Below are 19,235 nucleotides of genomic sequence, written 5' to 3'. Positions count from 1 at the left end.
TGTGTAGGTAGAGGCAGGGCGCGCACCTCCTAGTAGCCTCTGTAATTTTATACACGGCACAAAAAGGAGTAGCAAAGTTTTCTGGGTGTTAAAACATGGCATGAACTGCACTTCTGCTTCTGGCAGCTTTGTCATCTATTTGGACACAAGCTGGAGAATCGCCATGCCGGCTTAGCACAACCCTGCGGCTGCCTCCCGCCTCTGAGGCCAGGGGAAAGGCTCTGGAAACAGAGCAAGGACTGAACGCCCATCCACACGTGAGCTTCCCTCTAGCTATCGCTTTCTGAGTGGAGTTGGATTCCCCAGCACCTGAGTGGCTAAACCGAAGACTTCTGGGGCAATTTTGCGGGGAGGGACGGCAGGTCTATGCCCCCCAGCCCCTGTGAGCACTGCTCGAGCCCTCAGCGTCCATCGTGTGGAGGTGTGGTGGGTGCGTTGGAAGCGCTTTGCATTTCTGTTCATTTCTTGGTCTGTGTGCAGCGACTGGGTTTGATTCTTACAGCTGTTTGACTTTAGCCAGCCGTTTGACTTTAGCCAGCGAGGAAAACTTCAGAAGGGTCCAGCCACCTCTTGCACTTGAACCAGCCGGTCACTACCTGCCTTTCAGACACCTTCCTGGGAGAGAAATTCACCTTTCCCTGGTGCAGGGGCAACCATCCAGCCCTGTAGTCAGTCACTGCAGTTTCATTAAGTTTTATATTTAACTTTCCCTCAGCACCTGGGACCAGAAGGAGTGTGTTAGTGTCTCGGCGCTGGAACACTACATTGAATTACCTTGTTGGTTTATCTGGTCATAATAGCAAGAGAGATCCCAGTGCTATAGTTGACTCTGTCAGCATTTCCATTATAAACCTCTTATTCTCAAGAGGTTTTAACTTAGCTGTAAAAATCTGTTCCATTGCACAAACTTAGTTTATAACATGGCATAGAACAATATTTTATCTTTTCATGTTGAAAATACACACACAGTCAGTTCATACTGAAATATGTATGTGTGTAGCCAAAGATGTACTGGTTTTGGGCAGTGAACAACCTGTTCAGCACCTTCTCTTCTTTTTAATTTAGCCAACATGATACTATTACTCTGGCTATTTTAATAGATAAGATACCATGGTTTGACAATCTCTTCCATTACTGGCACATGAACTCCTCTAATATATGTTAATATGATCATTCACAAGTGCAGCAGAGTCACACTGTGGAGAAAATGTAAGAGGTTTGGCACAAAGGCTGCTTGCCCTCCTTTTTCTTTTATTCTAAACACTCATTCAAGGACACTTTGCTCACACTCTGAAAAAGCAAAGCAAAAGCTTTGACCAGCTGCCTGGCAGGACGGATTTGGCAAATGTGTCATCATGGTTCTCTCTATTGTGGTCTGCTGGGCAAGAAGGCACCAGCAACTGAGGAACAGTCTCCTCCAGGGACCCTTCTCCTGCCTGAACTGGCCTTCCCTCCCCACCGCATCATCGGTCTGCTGGGCACTGTGGGCACCCGGGAGAAAGGCGGTGGAGAAAGCAGCAGCTACGTGCTCGGGCTCTCCAGCTCTCACGAGGGTTTCATCTGACTTTTTTTTTGTTTCTTTAACCAAATGTTTCTTGATTTCCTAGCAGAAAGCAGCTGGGTTGGTGTCCTTCAGAGGAGCAGTGGCTGTTATTGTCACCTAAAGATCCCACCAAAGGGTAACCTCTTTGGATGGGAGGGTTTGAACTCAATGACAAAAAGCACCATTCCCATCGGGCGCACACGGCCAGAGAGCAATGCTGCTGCAGAGGGTCCCTGCAGGGCACAGTGAATTGTTTCTGAGGTTTTTCTTTTCTCCAGACACAGGCTGACACAGGAAGGAAGCTCCTTCTCCCAAAGACTCCAGCCCTCCTCAGGAGAGGTGAAGCTTGCAGGACACTGGGTAGGATGAGCCATGCAGTGAGCCTCCACAGTGGGAGTCAAATAAAAATTATACCCTAGAAATTTCTCTTTTTTTTTTCCTGGACAAATTGCTCTTTCTGTGTTAAGGAAAAGCATTTTTTTTTTCCAGCCTCTCTGACTTTTGAAAACTCATGGCAAGGTAGTTCATGCCCCAGAGACCCAGAAGTGCTCCCATTTTCCTGGTGTGGCGGCACTGGTGCTACAGTGACTCTGAGAATGCAGTTTTCTTAGATAAGACTGCCTGGATGCTTTTGCTTTCCATCCCCACCCATATCACATGCTCCTTATTTCTTCCTGCTCTTTTCTTGGTGATGCTGCTGAATTTCAGACACAATTTGCTCAACCTGGGATCCACCTTCAGCTGCTGCTCGGTGTGGCTGGGCAGCCTGGGGCCTCTGGCTGGGTTTGTTGGAGGTGCCTTCCAAGTGGATTCAGGATTTTCTTACTCACAGCATTCCTACCTCTTCTTCTAAGATCTGCTTCCCTTCCGACACTTACCTTTGGACTCCCTTCTCATACACATACTTCCACCCCTTTGACAAGGCTCATTTTTTGGGATGGAGATTCTGTTTCTCATAAAAATGCTGGCAAAGATAAGGGCCATACAGGTCTGTGGACCAGCTGATAGAAATTCATCTAAATCCCACGCTGACGGTTTCCCGTTGATAGCCAAGGCTACGCAGGCACGACTGCAAGCCCATGATTCAGCAACTTTGATTAATCAAGTCACTTGATTTTTTATGCATGCAAGTGTGCCCAAGGCAGCTGTGTTAAGTCGGCTTCTAGTCAGAGTGTTAGCAGTGCTGAGGATGTCAAAGGGTTTTGTGATATTGATATAAATATATATGCGTAGTTTTCTGATTAGGTTGTGGTTTTAAATAGTCTTTAGCGGCATTCATTCAGTTGATAGACTCCTTTCTGCAAATTTACATGCACGTTGTACCTCTGATGCTGCGTTTCTTAATTACAGATACACTTTATCTGAGTTAAACATGTAACAGGCCCTTAGCATAAATTATACTCGGTGTGTGTGTACTGAGAGTACTTCCCAGGTGTGCGAGGGGATAAATATATGTTAAAAAAGCGCATGCATCTTAGAAAAGGTTTAGGAAATCTTTTCATTTTCTAAAAAAACCCCGCTAAAATCTGTAAGAACACCAACCCAGAGCAATTTTCGGCTGTGGCAGAGGAATGCTGTATCTTGTATTTCCTACATACTCTTATGGTTTTGTGGATGCGCAGGTAGAATTCCAGATGCTGATGGGCTTGGTAGCATCACAAGTGTGTGCTTTCAGACAGCACGTTTATAGCTCTTTTATTGATAAAATGAGGTAGTAACCAGAGAAAATGTCAGCATGTTTTCCTGGCACCCTATTTAAAAAAAAAAGAGAAGGGCATCTGTGTTTCAGGGACCACTGGTATGGCTTCAGTCATCCTAATGCTGCAGAAGACAACTTTTTTGAGGTATACAGCTGGTGAGAGTGTGAGGAGCAGGTCCTGGGCTCATTTACAGCCCGCGGCTGCCAGCGAGCGCTCGGCAGCCTCGGCTGTCCTGGGGGGTTAATGCTAAGCACGGAAAAGGCAGGGGCTGCAACTGTACAAAGAGCCTTTCTTTCAGTCTGCTCCAGCCTTCTCATACGTAACCACACATTTTACTGGCATGTATTAGGGCAAGAGACTTCACTGCCTTCCTTGGCTATAAAGATTCATAGCCATCTCCTCGGTATAGGAGATCAGGAGACATGACTTAGTATCATGTGGTTCTACTAGGTGTAAAATTAAAAGCACATTTCAAATCAGTATGTTAGAAGAAAATGATGCAAAAATCAGAAAATGAACGCTTGGCTTCAGAGGAGTCAAAGGTATTTGTGTTTGTCAGAGTTTTTTTGTGGCAGCAGTAGTTGTTGATGTTTATTTTTCTTCACTTCAGTAGAACAGTGTTTGGTAATAATTCTAATAATAAAACATCCACAACAATTGCCAGATTTGCCATTTTTTTTCAAAATTGTGGCTAAACTGAATATTAAAAAAAAATGGAATTTGTGTTTTTTGGTTTGTTTTTTTTTTTTCCCCCCAAACATAGAAGACCCAGCGTAATGTGACAGAGAGCCTGTTAGGAGCACCTCCACGAGTGACTTTGTTCTGGCCCGGAGAAGAGCTCAAATAATACACTTTACACAGTTTGCATTGTGAGCTGCAACAATTATTGCAAATACACCAATATTAAAAACAAAACGAAAACCCAACCCTGCTAGAACTGACTCACAGATGGACAAATTTGTTATTGTTTTCATGATCTTTTGCAATGTGTTTGCAGGTTTCCACAGCCTTGTTTAAATTCAAGCAAGGACCTTTTTGCACCAACTTTGCAGGATTTCATTTGTGAGTTGTACATTTAATTCTCCACAGCAGATGGTGATGTGTGGGTGTACTGCTGTATATTTGCAACAGATTCCTTATCCTACAAAATTAATTAAGTATCTATCTATCTCGTGCTGATTTAAAAATCAGAATTGTATTGTTCATAAAAAGCTAATTCTTGCATATCATTTTGTTGGGACCTGTGCAATTCCAACAAAATGTAAGGGAAGAAAAGTCTAAGTGCTACTTTAAAGCAAATGGCTCGTGGCAGCTCTAGTCAGTCCTGATGCGCAAACTGAAGAGCTAATGATCTCGTGTGTTTAAAAGTCACCAAATTAACATTAAGTATTTTGGGCCTCAGCGTCAGGTTCCCCAGATATTGCTATGAAAAAGGTTGCTGGGGCAGTTTAGCTGCGCTGAGTGATACACAGCACAGACAAGGCCTCCGAATTAAGCCCCTTTTCCTTTGGTGGGGTTCTTTCCTTATCAGGGATTTATTTTTAAATGATTGCTCTTTCAGTGGCATTGCTTATGCTCGTTTGCAAAGTTTAGGGGATATTTTTTTTTTGTTTGTTTCCTCCTAATTTGAGAAAGTCTTGTGTCTTTATGAAAGCTGTCACTGGTGGCTTGTACCAGTGCCTCGGCCATGCAGCCATCCCAGGCTGTACATCTGGGTTTTGGAGGAGAAAGAGAAAATGCAAGGCTGAGTGGAGAACGTCAGCGGAGGTCAGGCACTTCCAGACTCACCAGCCCCACATCGCTGACTGCTCCGTCAGCCTCGTGTGGCACAAAACCCGGGGCTTCATCTACGGTGGGGTCCACATTGGTGTCCTTGGGCGGGGGGATGACACAGAGCCTTAATGGTTGTGGTGGTAAGCAGGTGGTCAGGATGGATAAAATGAGGTCAAAGACGGTTATTTGCCTGCTCCTCCTGCCCGAGTGATGGCTACTGGGCCACTGTGAGAGAGGGGTTAATGAGAAACAAAATTTAGGACACTTGGTTCTTTACTTTAAGTCAAGCGTTGATGCAGTGGGGTGCTGTGCACCACGCGGGCCAGGTAAGACAACGGCCAGGACGGAGGGTCCCCGGTGTGCTTCCCCTGTGCCACCGGGTGTATTAACAAAGAACTAAATAAAAACCATTCCTCTTGTCCTTCGGATGCTGGCGCAAGGGTGGGCAGGCGGGATCACCCCGTGGCACCCCGGGCTGGCCAGGAGCCGTTGGCGTAGCTGCTACGGCGAGGACGTCGCACTAGACAAGCGGGGCTGGGGCTGCCACCCGCGGTGGGAGCGCACGGTAGCACGGGGACCTCGAGGCTGGTGGCTGAAGTGTTTGGGGACAAGACGCTTGTTTTGCTGACAAAGCCCTCACATCCACTCCAAAGCAATCTGCAGTGTTGGGGGCTTCTGGACTTGATGGCATAGCAACTTACCACATTGGTTTGCTTTATATCTGGGGTGGGGGGGGGGGAAAATGTGAACCAGCCCTGCGTTGTGTTTGCCTGTGAGTAAGTAGCAGTAGTTGGGTCACGATTGCTGGCAGCTCCAGACCCCGCTGATTTGAGAGAAGACTGGAGGTTTATTGTGAAATGGATAGGGTAGAGGTTTTAGGATTTTATTTTTTGCTACTGCACAAGAAATAATTTGCAGCCCTGTAACGTTTAAAACCTGCATGAAATTAAACATGAAATATTTTAAGTCCTTTAAAATATGCTGGACTGGTTTTTAAAAATATCAGCGATACCTTAGGGGTGCGGTAGACAAAATTTCAAGCCTTGACTGAAAAGCAGCTGTTTAATTTTGTGTGTGTGTATATCCACGTCCCCATCTTCCCAGTTATTTCTACTGAAAGAGTATTTTGAAAATATTGCTAATGTGATAGAAAGAACAAGAAAGTCGTTTCTCGTCCTCAGTTGTGGGCAAGTCAAAGTAGTTTGCCTTTGTATGACCCATCCTTTTGGTCACCCTTCTTTCTACAGCCCTTTCTGATGCTCGTCTCTAGATTTACAGGGAACAGGCTTTTTGAAACACTGCTTTTGGGTTTATGGGAATAGAAACAATTTAAGCTCAGTGACTCTTTTTGTAGGGTAAGTTCCTGTTCTGATCACGCTGGCACCTTACCGTGCTTGATCCCATTTGAATTTCTCGAGTGCACCGGAGTGGCATACAGTGTTTCTGGGGAAGGCCACAGAAGTACCTGTCGCGCCAGCGTACGCGTTCTCCCGGTTGTTGGAGTTACCACCCCGATGCACCTGGGATGAAAGCCTTTTCCTTAGCACGCGGCCAGGGGCTGCACTGCAGCGGTGGCGGGGAGCAGCACCCCCAGGGTGTGTGTACGTGTGCCTGTGTGCGGTTGTCGCTTTTTGTTTCCTTCCTGCAGAAGCTCCTGTTTGTCTCCAAGTGATATGCCCCCTTACGAGTTACTGAAGCTCAGCTGGAGTGGCTCCATCGCATCTTCTGGGTTTAAGAAGTCAGTTATTTTTAGAAGAGAGCTACTGGATTAGTCCGAGATGTCAGAGCTTTCGTAAAGTTATGCTGGATTTGATCTCCCTTCATTTTGCTCTGTATGCACAATGAATTACTTCTGTGCAGCGAGCTCAGTCTGTAAGATCTCCAGGGCAGGGAGCTAATCTACTCTGCCATCACACCCTGACCTGCCTTTACCTCATCTAGCTGCAGTCATGTAAGTGAGAGGCGTTAAGTTAACAGCCTTGCCTGGCTCCTGCTACTGATGATGGAGAAAGGGGTTCCCCAGGACACCTTCTGGATGTGCCTCTCCCCGTCAATCACCCCGAGGCCGATTTAAGTACCCAGGTAGCAGCCTCTGCTAGGTGCTGTGCATCCAGCCCCCCCTGCCCAACCATCCCAATGGAAACCATCGATGGCACCAGAATATTTATCTGCAGTTGGGTTGCTACAAATTCAGTGTCACCAGGTAAGCTGACTTCCCACCATAAAATTTCAAGAGTGGCTCACTGCTATCTTGAATACGCCAGCCATCATTTTCAACATACACTCCCCTCTCCATTCATTCAAAGCCCATTACTGTGCCCAAGGTAGTCTGAAGTGGAATATAAAGTGAATGCACTTGAAACACCCTCCCCCAGGTGATTTTCCATTTATGCAGCAGGCTTGCTAATTGCAGAAAGAGTGATTACCCTTTCAGGAAAGAAATATAAAACTTGATTACTTTGAATGAGTGTTAGTGAAATTTGGTTCTGATCCCAGCTGGGCAGAAATTGTGTTTCAGTAAGACTTTCTAAAAATGCTCACATAGGATCTGTGTAATGAACCAAGGGCCTGTCTGTGACCATTTTTATCCAGCATCCATTTGTGATACTCTCAGAAGGGGGACTGAACTTACATTTGGATCCTTAAAACAGGCAGAGTCCTTTCTCTTGTGTTACATGTGCATGTGAGCTTTCATACAGCTCAGGTAAGCTCACTAACACAAGCTGTACAGAATGGAGAAATAGGTACCTTACATGAATGAGACGTAGAAGGATCAGTAGCCAACCTTTAAGTGGACCTGGAGAAATAATCTGGACCCAAACTGGCCTCTCTGAAGCCAACAGCAAAATGCCAGTATGTACAGTCACCTTTCTGTCTAGGCTGTACAGTGATTTTCAGCTCACTACTTCTCTGACGGTGTGAGGTACACAGAAGAAAGGACAGGAAAAAAATTAGGCGATGAACCTAACAAATGCTGTAATGTAGATAGTGTTATTTTATAACAAACACCTTCTTAAATGGAAAGTGCAGTTTTTTTTAAAATGGGCTGGTGCATGTTACACTATGTTGTACAGTGTATGTAATATATACATGTATATATCATCAAAACCGTGTGTGTATATACATATATATAGATAGATGAAAGAATGATGGTTTTCAGAGCCAAGTCTTTAAACAGAACAAATTAATAACTTCTGCATTTTACTATGGCATGGTCAGGTTGGTTTAAGGATGAATTGAGCAAGCTGTAAATTTAAGAACAAACTCATTCTGTGGCCTGCAATTAATTATTATAACCAACATGGTAACTTAATCTCACAAAAACACGAGTTTATTAATAGGTGAAGGAGCTGAAGAACCACACAGTCCATCCAGCCCTCTGATATAGTTTTCCTAATCTGTTACGAAATGCAACGCTGCAGTTTTACAAGGTACATATTCTCAATTAGTGAATGTTACAGAACATAAACATGAAGTGAATATTTGTATTAATGGGATTCAAACAAGTCAACTGAAAGAAGTATCAACTCTAGTTATAACACATGGTGAAAAGAATCAAATTTGGAGTGTGATCATATATACTGTTGTACAGATAATATGTACAGTGTTTCATATTGCATGACATTCATAGCATATTCATAGAAAGTCAAACTAAATGATGGCTTAAAAACTGTATTAACGCCGAAATTTGCTTGCTACTTTTGTTAAGTGTTGATACTGACTGAGTTAATATTTTCATTGTGTAAAAATACTGTATATAGTAGAAATCTTTCAGTATCTTCCACATTCAAATAAATAAAGTTACAGTTACAGTTTGGTATTTGGTGTTCAACATCTTAAATTAAATGGCTGATTCTTTCTAACCTTCAGAAGGAAAAACAAATAATGAATATGCTCATCTGGTTTGACTAGTACATTTCTCTCTTGAAGACCTTGCTTCTGAAATCAGACTCTAACATCGACCTCATTTGAGGTGCAGCTGGGATTACTAAAACATCTGAACACGGTTAAAAAGGTGGAAAGTCCATAGCCATTCTACACACTTTCATTTATTGTCTGGACAATTAAAGTACAAATAATTCAAACACAACAAGGTTATGAAAAAAACATTTACAATACTTTCCCTCAGAAATGATCTAAACTAGCAAGGTTAACATGAAGTCATTCATTATAACTAAAGTATACAACTGCCTGGTCCTAAGAAAGATTTTTTTTAAATTATTATTATTATTCAGATAGTAAAACACATCGTAGAGAAAAGATTCTGACATGCCTTCCCCACTAATGCTTAGCAAATGCATCAAAACTTTCCCAGCAAACTGCGCTCATTCATAGCAGATGATGTATAAAGGTTTCCCTGAACATTGAATGAGTGTTCCTTTAAACTAAAATCTAACATTGTTAAAGTAAAAAACTGATAAAATTATGATGCAGCCTTTGCTTTAGTTATTTGTCTACTACAAAAGTTTGCCTCTTCAGTGTGAAAAAACAATACTTAGTCTACATGCAGTTAGTGGGTATAGCATGGAAAAAATGCACAAAATAAGCACAAGTTATAAATAACCATAACGTTTTATTACCATTAAGACTAAACTTGTATTGAAAAGATTTTATATAACAAGACAAGAAAAGCAATAGCAAATTTAACTATCAACTAGATTATGCATAGCGAGTAACTGTTTCTAGTACTCAGGGAAGAGCATGACCCTTTTTTGTTTTAAATATATAACCATACAAAGCACAAACATACTAAAATGATCAGTGCACTGGACATGGGAGAGCACCCCCTCAGTCATTTTGTTCCCTTAGCTCTGTTTTCCCCAATCTGAATTACATTAAAATAAAGACCCAGTTGTTTTCTTTTCTACTGTGCAGTAAGAAAAAATATTCACAACAAACATGACAATATATCAAACAATATTTCTACACAAGTTACCTTGATACCTCTGTCACTTAAGTATCATAAGAAAACATTTTAAGACATATACAAACAAAACTAGCAAAGTGTTACAACTTATAATAAATTAACCAAAAGAAAAAATAACTTTATATATATATATATTTATATTATATATACACATACACACACAACAAAATGACACAATAATATGCTTCTTCCCATAGTTTAAGTAAACAAATAAGTAGACTAGCCAAACTAGCTATATTTGATTTTGGCCATATGCATCACATCGGCAATTAAATAAATAAGTGTTTCAAGCAACATAAACAGTGTTCCAAATGTGCCAACACAGCCCAATTATATTAGCTTGGGCTATAAAGTGAATTTGAAAATTCTTAACAAATTTAAAGCAAATGTATTTTTTCTAAACACATTACATTTAACTATGATACTAAGATATGTAAATAATTTTGTAGCACCTACTGCTCAAACCAAGGAAGTTTTTGATCAAAAAATTAATTTTTTTTAACTTTTGTTCTGCTGATATCCCATACTGATGACTTAAAGAAAAACCGTCTTGCAACTCATCTCCTTGCTTTTGGGTTTTGACTGTGGGTAACTGCGTGCCTGGGAAGAACACTCTCCCGTACTGTATTTAATATTTTTATTACATGCTATGAAAAGATACGAAGATCATCTGTTTGTAGCCCATCCTTCAAAAAACAATCTACTAATCCAGTTTAAAACACACATCTTGATCTCTAAAAAGTTACCAGTGCAGTATGAACATGACAAAGTTGTCAATTTCCCCTAAATTAGCCAGTCAAAATATTTTTTCTCAAATCCAGATTCTCTTGTAAAAATTCTTTATATTTTATAAAAATAGATTTTTCTTGAAACCCATTTTCAGCAAAGAGACCACCTCTTTGGCAACATTGTTAATGTTATTTAAATTGTTATGTCATCAGGTATCCCCCTTTACCCCATTCCCTAACAGAAGACTGTTTAGTTCACATGATACAAAAGAAAAAAGGAAAAATAAAAAAAGTTGCAAAATTATGTTCCTCTTTTTGCAATTTTTATTGTTCCTCTTTAATTTATGTGGGGGGTTTACCAATCTGATTCAATCAATGTTTTGAAAAAAGAAAAGAAAAACAAAAATTTTTTCTTGCTTTTAATCCCATTAGTTCGTAAAAATTGTTTTTGTTTTATTATTTTTTCAAATGAGTGAATGGTCATCTTAAAAAGACCCACCTTCAAGGAAGGTAGTAAAACTAGCTGGCCGGGTAAAAATCCCTGCACATTGTTATCTATGTATATTATATTCAACAACGACAGCTATGAAAGAACATTCAATGCATCAAAGGTTTTTTTTTTTTTCTAAGCATTATAAAATCCTTTCCTGTTCCTCACAGGATATCCAATGTTTTAATACTTAGGCAACACTGGCTTATAAAGTCCATGGTTGAATATAAGCCTTGAAGAGTTTTTTTTTTTTGTTTTGTTCGTATATATATTTATATATATATATTTTAGTAAGTAAGGATATGAAATTCAGGATTTGTGGGTTTTATTGGTTTTAAAGGAAACTTGCAATACTCTGTCTCCTAAACGGTATCCATTAAGGCTGGCAATCGCCATGGCAGCTTCGTCGTAGTTGGTCATGGTGACAAAGCCAAATCCCTTGCACTTGTTGGTGTTGAAATCACGGATCACCTTGACATTATTGACTGCTCCAAAGGGACCAAACAACTGCCACAGCACGCTCTCATCTGAGTCAGGAGACAAGTTGTAGACGAAGATGCACCATCCAGTCCCGGTGTGACCAGGGATATTCATTCCAACAAGGCTCGTCATACCATCAATTGTGATCGGAGAAAACCTACCAAGTAAAAAGAGGGGTCTATTCTAAATATATCTCTCGGCACAAGGTACACGGAACCAAGACTTTAAAATAAATAAGCCAATGTTAATGAAGGTTCTTGATCCTATCCCTGGAAGATGCCTACATAACCACCCTTGGTCTCTAACTCCTACTTCGGCGGAAGGGAGCTGTTGTAAATCAACAGACCAAATCTGGGCATAAATGCATCTCCCTTCAAGGATAAGCCCTACTTAGATGTATACAAAGATCTAATAAAAGAAATGCTTAAGGACAATCTAAGTCAAGAAGGGGCTGTACGTGCTGCTATAAACACAAGTTCATTTAAAAAGGCCTGTAGGAATTTGCCACTCATTCCCATCACTAAAATAACATAGTTTCAGGGCAATGGAGATCTAATGCTTTACCTCTTACTAGTTTGAAGGGGAGGGAGGGGAAGAAAAAAAAAAATCAAACAAACTTCAAGACTTATTTTAAAGAGTAGTATGAAATGGCACTGTCAGGATTCAGCTATAACAGTAGCCTCTTTAGCTAGAAATACTATTAGATTTAGAGAGACGTCTTTTAAGTGGTAGACTTTAATTCTCCTCCTAACATAGTCCTTAATTGACATACACTGGGAAAAAATCCAGTTAATAAAGAAGTCCTAAAGCTGGCCACATACTAAAGACAACTTATGCAGCTATTGTAGAGTAAGAAAGAGAGTGCATAAACATAATCAATGAGCATGTCAACTAATACCTTCATACTGTGAGACTTCATGTCCATAACAGGATCTTAGGTCTTCGAACAGTCAATGCAGAGAGACAAGCTCCTAGAAATCTAATATAGCACCCTAACTTTCCCCCGCATTGTCTTTTGGGACCTGTTTTCTTTAACTTGAACATATGAACTGGGAAGCCAAGGCCAGGTAGTATGTTGATGAACACAACCATCATAGAATAACACAGGCTGGGCCGGACCTATGCAGGTCATCTGAACAACCTCCTGCTCAACGTGAGGCTAACTTCTCGCATTGGATCTGCTGCTCATGGCCTCGCAGAGGGAAGTTCTGAAAGTCTCCAAGGACGGGAACTCCACTCCTGCAGCTCCTGCTCCAGGGCTCCACCATCCTCACTGCGAATGATTTTCCCTTATACTCAGTTGAATTTCCCCTGCTGCAGCCCGTTACTGTTGACTCTTGTCCTTTTGCAGTTGACCTCTGAGAAGAGCTTGGCTTCATCTTCTTTTTAATGCCCCTTGTAGGTAGCTGAAGACAGCAGTCAGGGGCTAAACTCTGCATTTGCTTTTCCTGAATTCTACCACGTTCCTCCAGCTTGTCAAGGTCTCCCCAGTGGCAGCCGTGGCCGACAGCACAGTGACTGCCCCTGCTCCCTCACCAATTTAGTGTCACCCGTTAATGCAAGGAGGGTGCATCGCAGCCCATGACTCAGGATATTAATGAAGATGTTAAGCAGTATCAGCCCTCAGGATCAACATAATTTTCCTTTCATGAGTTCGAAAAAAAATGACACGCTTTCTGAAGCTACACTTTGGGATATGTTTTAAAATAACAACTGCACAGAGGAAACGTCTTAATAAAAATCCAGTTTCACAGGTACCTTCAATATGATGAGTATTAATAACCAGAACTGAATAATAATTCCTCAAGATTTTCTGAGTGATGACTGAGGGAGTGGAGGGGGGGTTCTGTGTTGCTGAGTAAGCTCTTGTGCTCTCCAAAACTTCTCCTTTTACACTTGTAATATTTCCACACACATTTAGCAATCTGCACAATATTTTGCAGTGTATATTAAATAACCATAAGAGAAACTACACACTTGATGGCTGCTCACCATGCTGGGGACTCCTGATGGCACTTTATATGTATATTCAAGACACTTGGAATATTCATCTTAAGCTGAAGAACATCACTGGGGTGTAGCTACGCTATAAATGAGCAGTTCACAAATGCTCACAGCATTAGATCTTCAGACATACATACAGGTTCGCAGACAGTTTATTAAAAATAGATGGCAATTTTCCAACTGAACTTCACTTTTGCAAATCCTACTCTCAACATCTTTTAGTTTCTCTCCCGCATACTGAAACTAGTAACATTATCGTAATAGTTCAGCGTGGCTCTAACCCACGGTACTATCCCAGCTGCTGAAAACAAAGACAGCTGGACAAGGCCAATTTATACTGCTCCTTCCACTGTATGTGGAATTGTAAATAAGAAGGCCAGGACTGAGAGCTTGTATAAGCCAACAGCTTCAAGCTCTTTTGAAATTTGGAAGATGGGACTTTAAGCCCATTGCTGACAAGTGTCAACTGTGCGAGTAACATATGTAAGCCAGCAAATGCTCCTTTCCTGCAACGTTTAAATTTAACATGAAGTACAACACTAATGGATACACTACCCTGTAAGTGATGTTATTGTAAAATCTGTACAATGCAAAGCTGTGCATGTCACACAGTAGGTTATAACGTTCTGCATTTTTGAGGAAAGCTGCACTGATGTAAAGGGTTAAAGTTCCATACAGTTCACTGGAGAGTGGCTTTTCCCTGGAAAACTTTGGGAGCTATGCAGCTTTCAACTATTTATGTACCATGAGCAGAGGAGCTGCTGTAAATCCAAGAAAACATGCTCGAAACTAGTGCAAGTGTATTGACACAAATACAAGATAACCTATTGCATAAATAGCTTTGCTACTAGCTAGTGATCTGAAATTCACGTCAGTAAAACCTTTGTTGCACATCAGCAGATCTCATTTTCCACCAGTACCACATACTTAACACAGGGAAAGAAAGAACCGACCCCCAAACCCAGGAATGCTACACTACAGATGTTTCAGAAGCAGTCTCAGGAATTTTTATCAATATGGTATTTTTTTGTGACCCTATGCTCGTAAACACAGGGTTTGCTAGTGCAAGCACAAGTTTAAGATTCGCTGGGAGGAGTTAAGAACTAAGTTCAGATGCCTACAAAACAACTTAAACACTGCTGTGATTTGAGACTAACATTGCAGACTGAATATTAAGAAAGCAGATGCATAACCTATAAAGGCAGGTAACTCACTCTCTCTCCCTCTGTAGGTAATATGAAATCAGAATTCAAACCCTCACTAGTTCAGACTAAGCCCTGTTTGTCCTGCACCACACGCCAGTGCAACTCCAGGGAAGCAGCAGCAGCAAAAACCCAGGGAAAACTCCCTGAACAAACCCGTCCCTCTGACACCGACTTGTACCTCACAGGTACTCGAGGCTGAGAGTTTTGCCATGTTTTTGGCAATGTATCAAGAAACAAATGAGAGGGGAGAATGCAGGAGAAGCTGTGCATGATAAAATCAGGTGGTAAGTTCTGACTCATCATATCACCATCACCGCTAAGGATATTGCAGATGTAACAAATGTACTAATGAACACCAGAAGTAGTGCTTCTGGGATGATACGTCACCTCTGTTTCGACTATTGTTTTTGCAAGTAGTCTTACCATTTGTGATTTGTGTGACAGCTACTGTGTCAGTATGTTACTGTCCACTACTAGCCAGTGTAAAGATATACTTACCGTACCATTTTACAGGATGAGCTTTAAAAAAAAAAAGCTCAAATAATTCTCAAGTGTGGCGAGTAGACCATTTCAGAAGATTAAGAAGTATTTTCTCATCTTAATTTGGGGGATGGCTGGACATCTTACGGTAACATCAGGAATAAGACTACACCTTTGTTTTGCTGTAAGGTTCGCTTGCATTGATGTGTGCCATTAGAAGAAACACTAACAACACGTCAACTCATTTTAGCTATCAGATCAAACATTGAACATCCTCATGAAACAGCATAAATGTTTATAAATCAGCCGAGCTTTATCACACATGCGTGCACATACGTACAAACACACAGAGCTATTTTAAACAAACAAAAAAAGAAATCTCAAGCACCAAGAAAATTTCAAAGTATTAAACCTGTAACAAAAGAAACTTGGGCTGATTAAGGTGCACACAGCTATATTTTCAAGTCAAACTTGTGAAGCCAGATGTAGGACAAATGAGGTCTTAACTGTGAGATTTAGACAACAGCAGCAGCGTAATTTTTGTTTTGAACTGTTAAATTTTCCATTATCAGATCGGATATTAGTTAAAAACGTAAGTTAATAGTTCTGATTCTGGAAAAAGCACCATTTAGCAGGACAACTGCAGTTTGAATGCTTGTAGCTGTTGCACCTAAACCATTTAAGAAGCCCACCTGTAAATAAAAAAGGTTGAAAAAAACCCACAGAATTTGTGTGTGTGGCCTTTAAAGTAACAAAACCAACTGAAGTCCAAACTTAAAAAGAATTTGACATGCTGGTGGAAGAAAAGAAGGAATTAAAAAAAAAATAAAGTTAGTGAATTAAAAAAAATAAATTGTAGCACCAATCTGTGCCAACACGGACATCTGGCAATCTGTGGAATTCTAATTACCTCTTTACGCCATAGGCCATATTAAGCAAATTGTCCAGCCTGAAAAGAGAAGGAGGGTCTTTGGGTTAATGTCTCACAGATGGCAAGATCGCTCAATGGAACTATTATTAATAGCGTTCCATTTTCAAAGAAGAAAACGTTCAACAAGTTTCCCACACATCTAAGGAGCCTAACAACTCCCAGCCTGCTTTGTTAAGTCTGAGGTTGTGCTTAAATTTCCACCACAGCATTTAAAGCCATTTTTAACTTGTCTACAGTCTTAGAGAAAACCTTAATTTCCAGGGTTTAGTTTTAAAAAATCCACTTCTGATTTGTCTTTTTTAGACAATATTAGTATGAGATTTTTGCAAATAATTCCACTGTTCACCTTATATTTACAGTTAACTTGGGAAGAAAATGTTACAGTCCAAAATTGCTGGAACTGGAAAAATTCTTGATTCTAACTGCTTTAACATAATACATCCTCCCCTCTATATTACACATATTTAGTATTAATCCTCCACGATATGTCAATCTAAATGACCACCAAATTTCGCAGAATATAATCATCTGCTTTCCATGGGAGCACAACAAAGTCCTTCTATCCATGGAAGGATTCAGTGATAACCTCAATGGACACAGCTGCATGCTAAAGACAAACAAGTGTAAATTTAGTGTAGCCAATGACTGACTTTTTTTATGATCTTTAATTCATTAGCACTTTTCATCACCGAAAAACTAAAATTGCTTTTGAATAATTTTCTAAAGCCAGTATGCAACTCAGTTATGTATGTCCAAGTTTTCTTTTTTGAAGGCAGACTTTTTATTTGAATGCTAGGTTGCCTGAAAATTACTATCAAATAAAAAAGTAATGAGAACATCATGTATTGCTAACTCTGGCTTATGAATCAGATGGAAACAGTATATTCAGAATGCAAAGCATAAAACATCCCCGAAAGTAGCTGAAGTATCACACCAAAGACTAATACAAGGTCTCTTTATACTAAGAGCAGATATCTCAGGCTAATAAATTTAATGATACTGCTGCTGACTGGAACAGACTCAGCTTTTTTCCTGCTACCAATCTACTGTCATTAACATCAAAGTCTAAGCTGCATCAAAACTGTAATAATATAGCAGAAAATAAAAGCATTACCAAAAAAATGAGAAAGAACAGGATAGTCACTGCTCATCTGATTATCAGTGTAACTCTATTCTGTCTTCCCTTTTTCTATGAGCCTTCATGAGATCTGATTGTACAGTACTTCAGCTGTTTTAGTAAATACAACATGACTACTGCTGTCAGCAGATTTTCCTCCTCATTCTCCAGGAAAGAATATTTAATTTTACAAAGAAAATCAGGTCAGCCTACGCAACTAAAGCATATTTTCCTGCGCAGCACCTGCCCCACATTGTCATCACTGGTGGAACTTCAGTTCTTTTCCAGGTAATTACCTGAATCTCTGAGCCTGGTGGTGAAGTGGTCCAGGGTAGCGTCTGTTGGGAGACTGATACAGCTGTGAAAGGAGTGCCTGGCTTGTTTTCTGGCTGGGGTTATTGGCAAACTTCACAGTAATTGGTTCTGTAGCACCACTGGGCTTCTGGCCATTTAGTCCCTTTATGGCTTCTTCTGCCTCTATTCTCTTATCAAAACGGATAAATCCCACACCTCGAGAAACCCCTGGGAAGTAAAGACATGTGAACAGATGAATATTTGTAGGAACAGCCTCATCTGCGTAATGAACATAAACTGAATGTTGGTTTTGACTTCACAGAATACATGCCTTGCAAATTAAGGAAATCCTATAAAGAAAAATGCTCTTCCCCATCTGTATTCTCCAAAATCAGCCCCTACTGTATTTAATATAACGATTTTAAGTAAACAGCATTCTGCATTTTGAGATCCCTCATTAAAAAGCCAGCAGTTATGCCTCCAAACAGGCACACTTATAAAGAACCAGCATGTTACACTAAAAGTCATATTGTCTTAAACTCAACTGCCAGCAAGCATTTACAATTTTGCCATTTCCAGAAAAATATGCATGTATCAAGAAAAGTTTTCTTTTAACCTGTGACTTGATCAACCAGAATCCGTGAGGTGATGATGCGCCCATATTGTGAGAATAACTGCTCTAATTCTTTCTGGGTCATTGTTTTCGGAAGGCCGCTGACATACAAGTTCGCATCTCTGATTGATGCTGAACTTGGACGGGCATACGACACCTATGGATTGAAGAAAAGGAAAGGCAGATTAGTAAACTAGAGCCACCCTCCGCATTTTAAACGGACAGATTATTTTCTCTTCTTTCACAAACAGTAACCCTCAAGTTCAGATGCTACCTGTTCTGCAAAACCAACAAAGCCAGGAAAGGCTGGCAGAACAAAGGAAGAGCTAGAAAGACCTTAAAAACAGACGCAAGGGTTCTTTAAGTGCAGTCATAAAGTAACTATTGTTCAGAGGTAGATTAATGTGCAGCTTCCTACGCATGGCTTTGTAAATTTACCCCTATGGGTTGTGGGTGTATGGATGATTTACTGTATCTAACATGTAATAACCTTAGCACATACGTAGCACTCTAAAGTTCCAGCATGTTTTTCTTCGCCTCCCCCCCTCCAAGTGGCTGAAACAGATCAGGTTATTTGCAGAGCGATCTTTTGTGCTATCTCTCTTTGTGTTTTCATCCTGAGCTGGCAAGATCTGTTCTGGATGAACAGTAAAGTACTGGTGAAATTAGACTAAATGAACATCTGCTCAGGGAACTGTACACTGACACTCATTGTCATATCTGCAATTTATCACAAGAAGTTCCCTTGCACTGTAAGCCCAGAACCAGACCATAAAATATTATGGCCAAGCAAACAAGAAAACCTAGCTGAGGCTCTGCATATATGCTGCTGGAAAATTACTAAATCAAGACTCTCTTAACTGCTCTTCTACCTATGAATCAGATTTATAATTATAATATGTGCATAAAAAGCCTTATGCACTTTAAAAATAATATATACATTTAGAATA

General features: G+C 40.6%; 1 protein-coding gene across 9 annotated transcripts in view; it reads right to left on the bottom strand.

Annotated features, from left to right (window-relative positions):
* Positions 1–9,045: 9,045 nt before the first annotated feature.
* The window catches only part of ELAVL4 (ELAV like RNA binding protein 4), an 83,667-nt gene continuing 73,477 nt past the window's right edge, over positions 9,046–19,235 (bottom strand). For 8 of the 9 annotated variants that reach the window (XM_030033453.2, XM_030033449.2, XM_030033447.2 and 5 more), the window contains exons 4-7: positions 18,289–18,442; positions 17,675–17,900; positions 16,241–16,279; positions 9,046–11,798 (exon numbers count right to left, since the gene is read on the bottom strand). In XM_030033453.2, the coding sequence (XP_029889313.1) occupies positions 11,471–11,798; positions 16,241–16,279; positions 17,675–17,900; positions 18,289–18,442 (747 nt within the window). In that variant the 3' untranslated portion in view covers positions 9,046–11,470. The remainder of the gene's footprint in view (positions 11,799–16,240; positions 16,280–17,674; positions 17,901–18,288; positions 18,443–19,235) is intronic. The other variant, XM_030033448.2, reaches the window with a different exon arrangement.

Source organism: Aquila chrysaetos, chromosome 12, assembly GCF_900496995.4.
Source record: "Aquila chrysaetos chrysaetos chromosome 12, bAquChr1.4, whole genome shotgun sequence".
In the NCBI taxonomy this organism is placed as follows: Eukaryota; Metazoa; Chordata; class Aves; order Accipitriformes; family Accipitridae; genus Aquila; species Aquila chrysaetos.
Note: the sequence above shows the minus strand (reverse complement) of the source record. Positions and strands in the feature narration are given on the sequence as shown.